This window comes from Bos indicus, chromosome 3 (genome assembly GCF_029378745.1).
Source record: "Bos indicus isolate NIAB-ARS_2022 breed Sahiwal x Tharparkar chromosome 3, NIAB-ARS_B.indTharparkar_mat_pri_1.0, whole genome shotgun sequence".
NCBI lineage: Eukaryota > Metazoa > Chordata > Mammalia > Artiodactyla > Bovidae > Bos > Bos indicus.
This window is the reverse complement of record NC_091762.1, coordinates 23,236,115-23,249,388: the sequence shown is the minus strand read 5'-3', so window position 1 is coordinate 23,249,388 and position 13,274 is coordinate 23,236,115. Positions and strand designations below refer to the sequence as shown.

At 44.0% G+C, this 13,274-nt stretch overlaps 1 protein-coding gene across 20 annotated transcripts in view; it reads left to right on the top strand.

The window, feature by feature from the left end:
- Window positions 1–13,274, top strand: part of PDE4DIP (phosphodiesterase 4D interacting protein) — a 238,564-nt gene that overhangs the window by 195,269 nt on the left and 30,021 nt on the right. For 18 of the 20 annotated variants that reach the window (XR_002180312.2, XM_070785807.1, XM_070785813.1 and 15 more), the window contains 4 exons: window positions 2,861–2,949; window positions 8,229–8,461; window positions 11,462–11,897; window positions 13,010–13,202. Coding sequence is in view for 19 of the 20 variants with exons in the window: in XM_070785807.1 (XP_070641908.1) it covers window positions 2,861–2,949; window positions 8,229–8,461; window positions 11,462–11,897; window positions 13,010–13,202 (951 nt within the window). In the remaining variant the exon portion in view is untranslated. Of the gene's footprint in view, window positions 1–2,860; window positions 2,950–3,229; window positions 4,537–4,565; window positions 4,937–8,228; window positions 8,462–11,461; window positions 11,898–13,009; window positions 13,203–13,274 lie in introns of those variants that run through there. The other 2 variants (XM_070785809.1, XM_019956705.2) reach the window with 2 other exon arrangements.

Genomic DNA, 13,274 nt, shown 5'->3' with positions numbered 1-13,274 from the left:
CTTACTGTCATTTTTAAAACCAGGAATGGTAACAGCAGAGGCTTGTCTACTGTAAACTTACAGGTAGGACTTTGTGCAGGATAACTTATTTCAATATTTTATATATATATATATATGTATATATATATATATATTTTAATTTACCCCTCAAACAAACACATTCAAAAAAGCCTTTTGCATTCAAATTGGTAAATGCTGAGGTACCCGTCAAGCTGCCCTGAAGGAAGTACCACAGACTGCTGCTGCTGAGAAAATGAATAAGGAAAACAAAACCCCTATGCAGTAGAGTGTCAGGATGAAATAGGCATTTTTGCTTTGTCTTCGTTTAACTCTTGATGAAGTCAAAATCATGGTATCCTGCCCCAGAGTGAATTAAAGAGAGAACATTATTAATAGAAAGGCAGATGTGGCATCAGAAAGGTCGACAAAGGAAAGTCGAGGGCAGAAAGGGTTAGACAGAAGCCTTCAAGGCCAGTGACAATCACCCTTTCTAATCTCCACTTATCTTACTTCTGGAATCCTGTACAGGAATCATCGTAGGATGTGAGCCCAGTGTGGTATGGTGGGGGTGAGAATCCTGACCTCATAGAGCTGAACTTTCTTCAACCACAGGATTATTCTTTTCAACACTCAGAAGGGAAACAATATGAAAAGTGTGTTTTTTAAGTCTGTCACTGAGTGGAACAATTCATTTTCTTTGTAGAGAAAGAAAAAAAGGTTCTGATCTCTATTGTTCAGGGAACAGTGAACAATAGTGTTCAAAGTGAGCATAATACACCATAGTTGTCCTCAAGTGAATTAGCATCCTAGGTTCAATGAGTTCCCAAAGCAGCCACAGCTTAGGAAGTGTGTTCATTCACCTCTAGAAAACCAGCGTCCTGAATGAGATGGTTCTGGGGCTGGTTTAAAAAAGTAAGTATTGGAAATCTCTATTGTACAACAGTCTGCCACAGAGCTCCAAAGATGCTGGGTGGTAAAGGTGTCTCCTTGTGAGCAGGGCTTTACTGAATAGGGTACTGCCTTGGTCCGAAGTGAACACAGCATTCATGGTAAAGATCAGCAAATGAGTCATAAAATTAAGCTGTTAGGACAACATGCTTTTAGTACTTTTTCATGAGATTGGCCGGGGCCATTGCAAGTACCCTGGCATAACCTTGCAGATGCCGAGAGATGGAGTGTAGGTGTGAGCTGGCCTGCTCATCTTACTTGTAGAAGGTAGTGAATGCTCATTATTTATGCAGAGCCTTTCATTCATGGTGTGCGAGCTCAGGAGCAGGTTCTCTGCTCTTGGAGGAGGAGACAAAAATCCGATTTGTCACCAGAAGGAACAATGAGTGGTCTCTGCCTGAAAATCCAGAGACTTGCCATCTTGGCATGGCTCTTATACAGGGCTAGCTACAGCTGTGTAACTGTGGTCAAGCCACCTAATCTCTGAGGCTCAGGTTACTCAGTGGCCAGAAGAGGAGTTGTAACAGGTTGGTTTCCGAGGCCAAGGTCAGAACTGGATCTCAGCGTTCTTTAACTTGTGCAGGTTCTGTAAGACCCAAGGAGTATCAACGATACATTTTCTTTGAATTAATTATAATTATAATTAATTATAAATTCCTACATTTTCAGAAGAAATCAGTAATGTGAGCGATAGGTCTTAATCTAAAATTTGATGAACAGTCTTATTTTTACAGATGTGGAGAAGAAGGAACACCCTATATTTGTGCTGTCTGAAATGGCAGCCACCAGCCAAGTGTATGACTATTTGAATTACATTTAAAAAGATAGACAGACATAACATTGGGACTCTTATAAGAAAAAAAGCCTCATGAAAATTCTTTTAAGCAGTATCCATAGTTTCAGATACAAAATTATGAAAGTGATTCTTTGTATTGCTACTAATTCTCTCAGTGCCATCCAGAATTTCTTCAAAAGGATTAGACATAACAGGATAATATTTTTCAAAAGAATATTTTACTTTTAGATGTTTGAAAAAAATCATTTCCTCGGGCTCAGTAGCCACATGTGAATAGTGTCTACTGAACTGAACAGCAAAGGCATAAAATTGCAAAAACTTGTGTTGGTCAGCACTGCCCTAGACATATATCTAGATCATGAACTGCAGCTACTTGTCCCTTGGTGTGGGGCATAGATGTTTGTGTCCCAGGGTGACTGTGTTCATTTTTGGTGAGTGAATGAATGGATTAAATTCCTTTTAGACAAAATGGTGTGAGAAACCCTTCAGGCACAGGATGTTGGCATTGGACAAGGGTTTAGGGGCGATGGGAGGAGGGGAGGTAAGAGGAAGGGGTTAGGAAACAGCTGAACCATTCTCGGCCCTGGAGCTGGACTAGACCTCAGCTGCTGTAGGACACGAGACCCTTGCAGGAAGGTTCCTCATCGAGGTAATCACCCCACGCACAACTGATCCCAACAATGGAAACGTGGGAGGAGCAGGGCTGCCCCATCCCAAGGAAATCGGGGACCCTCTCCACACTCGGTGGTGGGAAAAAGTTGTCGCATTGGGTCCATGTCACAGTAGGGAAAATTATTACATAGTGGCAGGAAGGAAATAATTCAGGCTTTCTGGAAAGAAGTGAGAGGGGTAACCACTTAGTCCTGCAGTCTAACAGCTGTGCAGTTGAAGCCAGCTTACCTTTTGAGGTTTAAGCTGGAGTGTTAGTAACAAAGTATCAGTGATGACTTTTCTACAGTGTTGGTGCTGCCTTCCCTGTCTGCCCTTCTGGCAAGGGGACCACTCTGGGGGGAAAGGAAGAAATCAGAGGCAGATGGCAAAATGAGTGTAATCTAAGCTGCTGTCTGGAAGGCACCTGCGAAGGGAGTCACCTTTCTCTTCTGGACCCACTCCTAGGTACAGCTGCAGGGGACGACACGGAGGATGCGAGCACGGAGTTTACCGACAGTATCGAGGAGGAGGCTGCACACAACAGCCACCAGCAAGTAAGTCCAAGCTAAGTCCTGGGGTCCCGGGGTGGAGGGCTCAGAGCCCTTCGGGGACTGGTGGTCTCCTGCAGCCATCGTGGGCCTGGCATGAGAAGCTCTCTTTGTGCATAAACCACTTCCCTGTCTTCTTCCTGCTCTCCCCAAGCTTCCCAGCCACCTTTCCAACCCCCATTCTCACTCCATTTTTCTTTCCAATCCACCCTTTTTGCTCCTTGTATCTTGTGCTCCTGCTCCCTGCCCCTTCCTGCCCTCCTTTGCCCCTACGTACCATCTATAGCTATAGCTTCAGAAGAATTTTTACTCACAACAAAACCATGGACACTTACCATCTTGGGCTTTTGTAACCGAAACACATCCCAGAAGACAGTCACCAAAGGGCCACTTGGGGAGGTGGCAGGCCTGGCCCCTGCTTCAGGAGAGTGCTCTCTGAGGAACGACAGAGGACTGGAATGCCTCCAAAACCAGGCTTATTCTCGGGGAAGTCTCACTATATAAAAGAGAACTTTGTTGGGCACTTGACTGCTCAAGTGGTGATGAGTCAGTGACCAGCAGATGACACTTCAAGAGCAAGCCCTGGTCGGACCTCAGAATGTGGTACCCAAGGCTGAAACATTGTTCTCATTGACCAGCAGTGAAGGTGTAACCAGCATTTTCTCGAGTTCAAGGGTAGAATGTCCTGGACTTCAGTCACCGAGAGTGATCCCATAGCATCCACTGGAACGCCTCTGTGTCTTCACCTTGCCCAGGGACATTTGGCAATCTCATGTCCTAAAGGGAGCGGTCGTGTAGATTTTTTCAGGAGCAAGTGGATCATTGGTATCTGTCGTTCTGCAGAAGCAGCTGGGCGTTTCCAGAGATAGCTTCCTTGGAGCAGTTGGGAAACTATGGGGGAAATGAGCCTGCCTCTCCATCTCCTGCACAAGAAAAAGACGAGGCATGTCTAATAACCCTACAGAAAGACCCACTTGAGCAGGACCCAAACCTCACAGGATTGGGCCCAGTCTTTGACTCTTGAGGACATAAGCAGTTGTCTGAAACACCTCCCGTTCTCAACACAGTTTCTCTACCTTCTACCAAGACCCCCTTTGTGTTGTTCTAAACACACCTGGCCCTAACTTATCCCTTGAGTTCCTGCACGAGCTCCACTTCTCTTTTTGCTTGGACAGCTTGTGAGTCCTCCTAACCAATGCTTGTAACTTTAATTATGTGCTCGGTTGCCCCTCTGGGCCGATCCCTCGCCTCACCTCTCACTCCCTGATTGCACTGAGGATTTTGGGTGGGAGAGAAGGGTCTGCAGGATGTGAAAATATCTACTCTCACACGGAGCTTGACTGGGATGTCAGCTGTTAAGCTGACACTGATGGTTATTAACTTCAGAGTATATGAGCAGGAGCCACAGATACGGAAAGAGTCAGATGTGGTCCAAACTATGCGTGATAGTAGGGGTTCTCCACTCTGATTCTCAGTTATAGGCAGACTGGTTTGTAAAGTCACTTCTTCCTCAACCTTCTTTTTCCTATAGCTGAGAGTGGAGAAATGATCAGACTACATTTTGAGGTCAGTCCAACCCTAGAATAAATTGTTACATTGGGGCATTTGTACTTGCCTTGCAGTGTCTTCCCTATCCCTTGGCATGTGTTCAGTTGCTTCAGTCGTGTCCGACTCTTTGCAACCCCATGGACTGTAGCCTTCCAGGTTCCTCTGTCTATGGGATTCTCCAGGCAAGAATACTGGAGTGGGTTGCCATTTCCTTCTGCAATCACTTGGCATAGGAGATACTTAACAAATTAGACAAGTATTTATCTGTTGGATGAAAGAATATCTTGGGTAAGCACTGTTTTTCTTTGCATCTCCTTTCCTTGAGAGTCAATCTTCAGTTCTGGGAAGGAGGTATGTGAAATCATTGTAAACTTACAGCAAGTTTTCTGAGGGTTGTGGGCGTGGATCTTCTGCTACCAATTAAATAAAGCTTGTTTTGTCATAACTGTCTTGTGTCCAGATTCTCAAAAATGTATCTGCTTGTTTCCAGGGAACTGGTCCCTTAAGGTTGTGCTCTGAGCTTCTCCTAGTTATGTCCTTGGGAGTAGACCTTATTCTCAACACCAAGCTCCCTTCCTGCCTCAGGCATACACACACTTCCCCTTATACACATATCCATCCAACTTTATGTTCCTTTTAAGGCAAGAACCAACTTTTGGCCAAAGCATATTGCTCCATCTTTGTTTTTGGACTCACCCTCCTCAGGAAGTTTCAGGTCTGGCCATAATGGTAATTTCCCCCAGGTATCTCTCACACAATTCCATTCTCAATCAAATGTAAAGTCTATAATACCTAGGAAATTCCTGTGAAAGAAACTAATCATCATTGTCTTTCTTCATTTGAACTTTTGCAATAGAGAAAACTAATCAACAGTCACAAATGCAAAGGAAAGAAAGGCAGTGATGAACTTGAAAAAGGGTCACTTTTAATACCTTAATGCTGTCTGAGAACTGAATACGTTGTGGGAGGTATGGAGCAATAGGGCTAAAACAAAGCCATTCTATTCAAATAAGAGATCAGGTTTGCACATTGACTTCTGTGGGGCAAATGGAAAAACCAGCACACCAAAAAGCTGAAATATAAAATGGAAGCAATAGAACAGAAAAATTAGGAAATGAGAAAAACAACAGCAACAATAATTTATGTGATGTAATTAACAATAGAACCACAGGATTCATACCACTATTGCATACACTGACACCCTGGGGTTTTGCTTGAGGAAAAACAATAGAAATATTAGCTTCCCATAGATGATAAAGAAAAAAATAATTAAAATGCTAGATCCAGAATCACTTTTCATGCGTTTGCATTTAAAATTTAAAGACAAAGCAGTCAAAATAAACTCCCTTGGACATTGAAATATCAAAAGTCAGATTAGCCTGGGAACAAATCAGATCTCTGTTTTCTCATTTAAAAGTAAGAAATCAGACCAGATAAACCATATGGTCCATTCTAGTGTTGACATTCCATGGGTCTTATTTTCCCTTTTTAAAGAAAGCCACTGTATTTAAATCAATAAAAGATAACATACATCCAGAAGGCACTGAAAAAATAGATGGCATCATTAAAATTAGACATTATTTTTAAGCAGAAGGAACCCTTAAGGTTTCCCTGGAGTAGGAAATGGCAACCTGCTCCAGTATTCTTGCTTGGAAAATTCCATCAAGAGAGGACCCCTGTCTTTGGGGCCCCAAAGAGTCAAACACAACTGAGCAACTGAGCACCTTTATTAACAGCAAGGAATAACCGTGTCCATATGCAAGGCCGATGGCAGTGTTTATTTTAGGTGAGTTAGTTGCAAAGAGCTTATGTAGAAAGATAATGTCACATAATTCAAATGAAAGGTTAGGTCATAAGCTTTCAAAAGTGGTTTTATCCAGTCCTCCTCCATTTTGTCCCAAGTGCTTCGTGGCACATGCAGGGATGGCCACCAGTCTAAGCCTGGCAGCAGAGCCATAGAGACATTCTCAGGAGCCTCCCAGATCTCAGGCTTACAGCTGCAGGTGGGATTGGTGCTGGGAAATGAGCACACGTGGGCAGCTTCTCCTTTCTTCCTGGAGAGGGCAGAACTTGCACATCTCTTCACAACCTCCAATGCTGTGCTACTAAACGCTTTACACATACACGCCATGAATCAACCCCAGCACGCACCTGAAGCCTAGATTTTAGCATGCTGTTACGAGGTCCAAAGCAACAGTCAGTGGCTTTGAGCCGAGCCAAGCAGATCTATTAATCACTGATTCATTTAAGCTCCTCTGAGCCCTGTTTTGTTCAATATATTCCTGATCTAATTGAAGGAATCAAGAATATAATTAATTCTACAAGTCATTCCTAATCAAGTGGCCACTACATGATTTATGGAGATGCACATAAATATTTTGATAATGTTGATGATTGTAAGTGGTTCTTCATAGGCAGAAAGAATTTGTGACAGGTACAAGTCAGTATATTTATAGAGAGAAAACATGACCCAGAAATAGCTGTGTGGAGAGGTGGAAAATTGGGAGGTCAAAATCAATTTGAAGTTAAGCAAAACCCCAAAATGCTGCCGCTGAAAGGAAAAAGAAGCCATTATAACATTGGGATATAAGATTAATATTTGACAGGCAAGAAATTCATGTACTAAAATAATTGGTCATACACTAAGTAGATTATCATACTTGGGTTTTGGTTTCTTTAAAGAGCATGATGAAAAAGCTGGAGAGGCCCCTAAGACAAACAGTAAAAAAGTTTAAAGGTTAAAAAATTGTTATTTGAGGAAAAAACCATACAGTCTGCTTTTGTTAAAATCTTAAGGAGTAACTTCAAGAGTATCTTCAAAAACCAAATTGCTTGGAAATTGTTTCTGTTTGTTTTCTTCTCACTTGCTTAGATCTGTAGACAGAGTTTGGCTGGCAGCACCAGCACAGAGTGTTAGCCAACAGGGAAGGTGGTTGCTGGACAGGTGGCCTCATTTTATTTTATTTTTAAAATATTTTATTCAACTTTCTGTTTTATATTGGGGTATAGCCAATTAACAAGGTTGTAATAGTTTCAGGTGGACAGTGGAAGGACTCAGCCATACATGTACATGTATCCATTCTCCCCCAAGCCCTCCTCCTATCCCATCCCATCCCATCTAGGTGGTCTCAACTTTAACTTCTCGCCAACTATAGATTGTGATTCTCCTGCTGCCAATGAAATTAGTTTCTTTGTCTTACCTGTAACTCCACCCATACCCTATTTCTCTGGTTATGACTCCTGAGTGCCCAGATCCTTCCTCATAATCATCCTTGTCAGAGTCTGAGTTACAGGCCCAGCCTCAGGCTCTAAGCTGTGGTATCTTAGCCATGCTATTTGCAATCAAGGGCTTGAGTGCTGTGGAACTGATGAAGTTTTTGTCTTGTGAGAAGGCTCCCAGGGAACTCTGTCCCCCAAGAAAGAGAAGAATCAAGAGCATCCACACTCTCCAGTTCTCTTTAAACCTCGTCTGTTCACATTTGTTTTAAGTTTGTTGTGTGCTTGTGGTTTTTCCTCACCCACCTGCTCAATTTCTTCCTGCTGCCCACGGCAAAAATTCTCCCTGCTTGTGTGGTGCGTCCTCTCACCCAACCCAGTCTCCAGGGATCCCATGGTTGGGAAAGTCCTAGGAGGGAGGTCTACCTTTTTAGGTCCCTTTAAAGGCTGCCTTTGTGCTCTGATGTTCCTCATAGATCCTCTTAGTGAACTAACTTCTTTAAACCGTGGTTTTCTTTCAGCTCATCAAGGTGGCGTTGGAGAAAAGCCGGGCAGCTGTGGAGACCCAGAATGTGTCTCCTGCTCCTCCCACCCTGACAGGAGGGGATGGTAACAGGGGTCTTCAGGAGGAAATGCTCCACCTGAGGGCTGAAATTCACCGGCACTTAGAGGAGAAGAGGAAAGCTGAGGGGGAACTGAAGGAGCTAAAGGCTCAAATTGAGGAAGCAGGATTCTCCTCTGTGGCCCACATCAGGTAGGATGTGCCCCAGAGAAGAGGAGCCTGCTGATTGAGAGGCTGCTGTAGCCAAGGGACCACATTGCTGCAGCCAAGGAATTCATGCCACCATGGGGCTTCTTGGTCCACATCCCAGGCTCCATGCATGCATGGTTCTACAGGTTCTTAGAAAAGCTAATAATACTAGATAATGCATGTGTGTGTGTGTGTGTACGTGCTCCATGTCTAACTCTTTGTGATGCTATGGACTATAGCCCACCAGGCTCCCCTGCCCATGGGATTTCCCAGGCAAGAATACTGGAGTGAGGGCCATTTCCTCCTCCAGGGGATCTTCCCGACCCAGGGATCAAACCCGTGTCTCTTGCATCTCCTGCATTGGCAGGTGGATTCTTTACCACTGAGCCACCTGGGAAGCCCTGAATAATGGTGATTATCAATAATTACCATTTGAACTATTCAAATAAAGTAAAAGTGAAGCCGCTCAGTCGTGTCCGACTCCTTGTGACCCCATGGATTGTAGCCTACCAGGCTTCTCAGTCCATGGGATTTTCCAGGCAAGAGTACTGGAGTGGGTTGCCATTTCCTTCTCCAGGGGATCTTCCCGACCCAGGGATTGAACTCCGGTCTCCGCATTGTAGGCAGACGCTTTACCCTCTGAGTCACCAGGGAAGCCCTATTCAAATAAATCTGTTCTTAATTTAATATAAAAATGCCCATTTTCTGCTATATGTATGACTGTCACAAGTGGAAATCTCCCAGTTGTATGACAGGTATTGCTCTTTTGAATTGACTGGAATGTGTAAGGAATCTCCTGCTACCCAAGATGCTTCACTGCTATATGCAGAACCAGAACAGTCCATGAGGAGGAGGGTTTACACAGAGCCTCCACTCATCTTTCTCTCAGCAGCACAAATCCTTAAATTGTGGAATAACAATTTTAATAATCTCTGTTTTATTTACTTTGCAAAAGTGGGAAGTAACTTATTCATTGGCTAGAATGGCTCTGCCTTTAATCTTTCCCCTCGCCCCCCAAAGAAGCTTGGAAAACATGCTAATAGCATAGGGATAATCCACTCACTCATTTGTCCATAAGGGTCACAATCCTCATGGCCTGCTGTTTGAACACAGCTGTGCAGATGAACAGCTCCTAATCCATACCCTATAGTTCCCCTGTCTATTGTATGCCACTTAAATGTCCCTGAGTCATAGAATAATATTAATATTAGTACTTTGACATCTAGCACAATGTACCTTTTACTGTTAAGGAACCTCAGGCCCAAAAAGTTCTAGCAAACTTGCTGAAGTTTGCATAATAGTCCATGGCAAGATCCCTGGCTCCCAAATATTAATTTCTAAGCCTTTTCTCCTATATGCTTTATCGAACGTTTTTTGAAATTTTCATGCAATCATCCTTTGTTCTGGTTCTTTTACTCTGAATCATCATGATATTTCTCATCTTAAATTCTACTTAAGCTAAAGCTTAAGTTTGATTTAAACTTCATTATGTGTAAACTTTGTTGTGCTATCATGGGTGAGAACAGTACATCTCTTTCAATCCCACAGCTGAATATAGAAGGACCACTGATACTGTATAAGATTGACTATGTAATTCGTAATTCTATGTAATTCTCTTTTGGGAAGATTTCGTTGAGCATTGCTTTTGTTAGTTTGTATTGTGAAAAGAGCAGGGTTTTCCCCCAAATACAAAGTTATGACATAACATTAAATATTCTTTATACCACACATGTGCCCCTTTCGCCCCTTTCTTTCCCTGTTACACCTCCGTTTTAGTAAAATACCTGTTCCCCTTTTCTCCGTTGAGGAAACTCTCACAGTCTCTCTGATTCCTGTGTCCTAAACCACGCTCACCCTTAATTCACTCTAGACAAGCTCTGCTCTATTCCAAAACTTTAGGATTCTGAGAAACGCAGTGTAGAGGCACAGCCAACTGCTGGTCCTTCAGGCTGTGAATCAGCTACTTCCTTTGTCTCTCTGGTCAGCAGTTCTCAACTTAACGTGCTTAAGAATCACCTGTGGAACTTAAATAAAATGTGGATTCTTAGGCCTTAGCCCTAAAGCTTTTTAAGCAAGCACCTCCTAGGATTCTGCTGTTAGTATTCCTCAGGTCTGCAGTTGACAAGAGCAGAATTCTGTAACTTCTCAGTTGCAGACACTGAACTAACCATAGCACTTAAGAATTTCATGTAAGCATCCAGTGGCTCCACTAAGTCAATGAAGTGAATTGCCTTTTTAAGTAAATTGCCTTATTAAAGCCATACTTTTTATTGCTTTCATCCAATCCTAGTAAAGGATTTGGTGGGAGGAAAAGCTGCAACCAGAATATCTTGGTGAAAATTAGTTGTTTAGCCCATTATATCTTCTCAGCAAATATGAGTATTCTATGTGCAGCTGGCACTGTGGAGGCTCTGGGGACACTGGGTGAACAGGACAGACAGAATCCCTGCTCTCATGAAGATGATCTCCTACAAAGGAGCCAGACAGAAAGCAACTAATTAGCATAAGTACATTTGACTACAGTTCTGGTTAGTGTTGTTTGTTTCTTCCGTGTTCCTGGGTCCCAGTTTCTCATCCAGTAGTTGAAAAATGACTGATGATAATTAATAGAACTGTAGTCTACATAATAATAAATTTATCCCAGGCAATGTCCTTTTTAATTTTTTATTAACAGTTTAAGTATCCTTGTTTATTCTACAGGCCACTGAAAATTAGAACATGAGGTTGCAAACATGGGTAAAGACAAGTAGACTATGTGTCTTGAGTCCAAGATTTTTAGTGATAATGCTGCCAAGTATTTATGGGAGTGTGGGGAATCTCCTGCTCTTCCTGAGCCTTGATTTCTTTGTATATAAAATAAGGGATGTTTTAATAGGTCTCTGAAGTCACTTCATGTACTGGGTTGTCTCTGAGTCTCTGATGGACTGAGTTGTGGGTTAACCGGGCTCTTAGGAAATGAGGCCAAGACCAGACCCGGCCCCTGACTGTGTATGTTTCTTGCAGGAACACCATGCTGAGCCTTTGCCTTGAGAATGCAGAGCTGAAAGAGCAGATGGGAGAAGCAATGTCTGATGGATGGGAGATTGAGGAAGACAAGGAGAAGGGCGAGGCGATGGTGGAGACTGTGGTTGCCAAAGGGGTTCTGAATGAGAATAGCCTTCAGGCTGAATTCAGAAAGGTCCAGGGAAAACTGAAGAATGCCCGCAATATCATCAGCCTCCTCAAAGAACAGCTGGTGTTGAGCAGCAAGGAAGGGACTAGTAAGCTTAATCCTGAGCTCCTTGTGCACCTGGCCAAGGAGATCAACAGAATGAACACAGAGCTGGTTTACTCTCCTGGAAAGCACCAATGCCTAGAAGAGGAGGGTGTGACCACAAGGCCGTGCCCCAGACCCCAGAGCCTTGACCTTGGGGCTGCCCTCACAGTGGATGCTCACCAAGTAAGTATGGGGTTAGATGAAAAGCCCTTGGAGAAAGGCTGGAAATGTCCGGTTTTGCCTTAAACAGGTCTGCCCTGTGGGTCAGGAGGTACCACGGGAAGGGCACCTTTGCACCACAAGTAGTGGTGATAATGTTCCTCTAACATCCAGCCTTTAGAAAGGTTTCTTTTATGATATTATCTCATGAATATTACATGAGTAATTAATTTTCATAAATATTTGAGTGCTTAATTTTCCAGGCAAGACACTAGGCACTGGAAACAGGCAATAAGACTTCATCTCTGCCCTTCAGATATTCAACATGGTGGGGAAAGATGGCACAAAACCAGATCATTTCCATAGGATGCAATATAGAGCCACACGGGGCTTTAAGGCAGCCAGTCAGTGGTGTGTAATGACATCTCTTACTTATCACTGCTGTGTACTTCACAGCTCAGCACAGGGGTCTGCTCCTGAGCCTCAGAGGAACTGTCAGGATTCTCTAAGGGGAGGGGGTTGAGCTGCTGCTGCTACTAAGTCGCTTCAGTTGTGTCCGACTCTGTGCGACCCCAAGACAGCAGCCCACCAGGCTCCCCTGTCCCTGGGATTCTCCAGGCAAGAACACTGGAGTGGGCTGCCATTTCCTTCTCCAGTGCATGAAAGTGAAAAGTGAAAGTGAAGTCGCTCAGTCGTGTCCGACCCCATGAACTGCAGCCCAGCAGGCTCCTCCGCCCGTGGGATTTTCAGGCAAGAGTACTGGAGTGGGGTGCCATTGCCTGCTGAGGATTAGGTAAAATGGATTGCAGAGGACTGAGAGAACAACTGGGTAGGAATGCAGGGAGAGATGAGTGGGGGTTTCCACCCCTTCTCTTTTCAGCCATTGAACAAACATTTGCTGAGGGTTCCTCACAGACTCAGGTGGCACTGTGCTGTGTGCTGTAGCAACAGAGATAAATAAAACATCACCCCAGCTCTCCAGGTGCTCAGTCTGGAAAGCAAGTAGCTGCCAAGTGGAATGAGGAGTGTTACGACAGACACATGGATGAAGTACACAGGGTTCGCAAGGCGAAGTGGCCACCACTGCCTGGGGAGGCGCTCAGATGGCCCTGACTCTGTGCTGGCTCTTTTCACAGCTGGATAACCAGCCCCAGACCCATGACCCTGGGCCGCAGTCAGAATTGAGCTTCTCAGGATCCACGAAGCACCTGCGCTCCCAGTTGGCACAATGCAAACAACGCTATCAGGATCTCCAGGAGAAGCTGCTGATATCAGAAGCCACTGTCTTTGCCCAGGCCAACCAGCTGGAGAAATACAGAGTCATGTTTAGTAAGTCTTAAGTTCACCACCACCTGTCTTCTTCCTGAGAAGTTCATGCTTTGCAGACTTCACTCTTCTTTC